Source organism: Hibiscus syriacus, unplaced genomic scaffold (genome assembly GCF_006381635.1).
Source record: "Hibiscus syriacus cultivar Baekdansim isolate YM2019G1 unplaced genomic scaffold, ASM638163v2 tig00110017_pilon, whole genome shotgun sequence".
NCBI classification, from domain to species: domain Eukaryota; kingdom Viridiplantae; phylum Streptophyta; class Magnoliopsida; order Malvales; family Malvaceae; genus Hibiscus; species Hibiscus syriacus.
In genome coordinates this window covers 232,873-235,142 of record NW_024062565.1, presented here as the reverse complement: position 1 = coordinate 235,142, position 2,270 = coordinate 232,873, and the positions used below count along the sequence as shown (strand labels likewise).

Sequence of the window (2,270 nt, the reverse complement as noted above, 5' to 3'; positions counted from 1 at the left end):
CTCTCTCGTGGACGGACGTAGAATTTTATGATAGGAGGCCAAACCTCTGAAATTTTAAGAGGATACGAATTTATAAAATTTTAAGGGTACGAAAATAGATTTTCAATAAAAAACACATTGAAAAATCTAAAATATATAATAATTTTAAATTTTCAACGGAAAATCCGTAAGACTCAAATAAGCATCAAAATTTGCCAACAGAATCAATGGGAACAGCACATAAGCATGAAAAACAAAAGCAGCATATGATCACATATAGTGGCCTGAGAAAAATGGTAACAGTGGATCCAACAAAGCATATAGATTTACTTGGAAAAAAAAGGGAACATATTGAAGTCGTTCGATAGTCCGAATCCTTATGATTATATTCCTTGCTATCTAGTAATCTAGTATATAAGGCGGTGATCAAGTGAAGTCTACTATGAAAGGAAACAGTTGAGAGAACAGCAGATGGCTTCATTTTATAATATTCAGACTCTGGCAAGTGGACAGAGAACAAATACATAACATATTAGCATCTCTGCTCACATCTTTGCAGGCTTTGGGAAAATGTCAGGAGTGAATTTCTGAGCTGCACTCAAGCTCCCTTTAATCTTCATTGCACCCCTGCATCATGATTGTATTAATTAAGGAAATCCTCGACATTGGAAACCCGCCATCCTCAAAGATAAAAGAAATCAATAATATTAGAGGGCAAAGATAAAGAAATAAGAGTATTGTACCTCATAAAAGCCATCTGGGGATTCATCTTTCCGGTGGCGACCTTTATGAAATCATCGTCCTTGAAGGAAAAAATAGCATCAGGCTTTCCCCCTTCATATTTACCTACATTTTCAGAGAGAGAGAGAGGATAATGAACATCTTTATACTGAAAAAATGTAGCATTTTACAAATGAAACAGGAAGGCCGACTTGATTGTATATATCTATGAATGGATATAATCATACTTGAATCTCCAAGAGCAGGTCACCAAGATAAACACCGACCATATACAAATAGAACAGTCATGCCACCAATCTCAAATTGCCAAAAACATACTGAAACAGAGAAAATTTTATCTTTAACATAAGATAATAGCGCAAATGTTAAAGAGAGTTAGGTAACCCTTCCACCCTTCGAAAAACTAGTAATGGTAAACAGTTCAAGCTGAGAAAAAAAATTATGGACCTTTACTACCATGTCAATAAATAAATAAGTAAAATGGTGAAGCTATGGAACTAATGAAATGGGTCCGCCTCCTCTCCATTGTCACATAGAGGGAGAGGTTAATAACCAAATACAGACGATGGAAAAAGGCAGAGAAAGAGCCTAGGCTACAGATCTTATATTATAGTTAGCAAAGAGAAATGGACTAGAGGGAAGATACCTGCAAGTAAGCATTTCAATTCCAATAAATGAGTAACAAAACTTCTCCAGATTGTAAAATGCAAAAGATACAAACTTCAAACTCTATTCCTTCATAACAATTTCGATAGCTATATTTTTATCAGGGGGCAGAGCAATATAAAGTCATAAACAAACCCTTCAAATACAAAACGAAAGCAAACTGAAAATGAAAAGAATAAAATTGAATTACTAAACATATGATAGGCTAACCTTTGGTAACTTCTCCTTTCTTGAGATCAACAACGTAAGAAACCTCATCAATCCCGATTTTCTACCAGTCATAAACAAAACCCAGAAATTAGATCAAGCCATTAAATCAAATTGAAATTTATTGGGGGGAAAGAGGTAAAAATGCATAAAGGATGGACCTTGGGGGCAATATTGATTTGGTAAACGAGGCCGATCTTCTTGGTGAGCTCTTTACCAGCATCACTAGCCAAGTGACCCTTCATCATCTCAAACAGATTATCAGATTTCAACTCAGTATTCGCCATTGTTACACCAAAGTAAGAGAAATCAAAGAAAAAGAAGAAACTGGAAATTGGTTTTGGCTTACGGTTGAATAAATTATTTTTCTTAACGACACTGTTTTCCAGGCGATATGATCAAAACTGACACGTTGTTTCCAATAAAAAATCATTTTTTGTGTGGGTTGGTTCACAGTTGCTTGCTTTTTCAGTTTTCCTATGGAAGGTGGCTTCTGGGCCTTCAGGCTTTGGGTTTTGATATTTTATGATCAATGGGCTAACCCAAAATTATTTTCTCATTCGAGACCTCATTTTACTTATTATTTAGTACTAATTAGTAGATGATTTAGGTGTGCACTAAGACCAAGCATAATAATGTGATTCTATCAATGGTCTCAATCATATTAATTAAGTAGA

General features: G+C 34.9%; 1 protein-coding gene across 1 annotated transcript; it reads right to left on the bottom strand.

The window, feature by feature from the left end:
• Positions 1 to 220: 220 nt before the first annotated feature.
• Positions 221 to 1,990, bottom strand: LOC120212791 (non-specific lipid-transfer protein-like 1). Its single transcript, XM_039210977.1, has 4 exons — positions 1,755 to 1,990; positions 1,597 to 1,657; positions 723 to 825; positions 221 to 606 (listed from the first exon to the last, which is right to left on the bottom strand). The coding sequence occupies exons 1-4, from the start codon at positions 1,878 to 1,880 to the stop codon at positions 525 to 527; spliced, it is 372 nt and encodes a 123-aa protein (XP_039066908.1). The 5' UTR covers positions 1,881 to 1,990; the 3' UTR covers positions 221 to 524.
• Between the last annotated feature and the right edge of the window lie 280 nt (positions 1,991 to 2,270).

Bases quoted from the DNA above. Each gene is read 5' to 3' on its own strand.
- LOC120212791 (XM_039210977.1), bottom strand. From the start codon at position 1,880: ATGGCGAATACTGAGTTGAAATCTGATAATCTGTTTGAGATGATGAAG. The intron at 826-1,596 runs GTTAGCCTATCA...CTGAAAATGTAG, and splicing joins GAAAGGAGAAGTTACCAAAG to GTAAATATGAAGGGGGAAAG. The intron at 607-722 runs GTACAATACTCT...ATCATGATGCAG, and splicing joins CCCCAGATGGCTTTTATGAG to GGGTGCAATGAAGATTAAAG.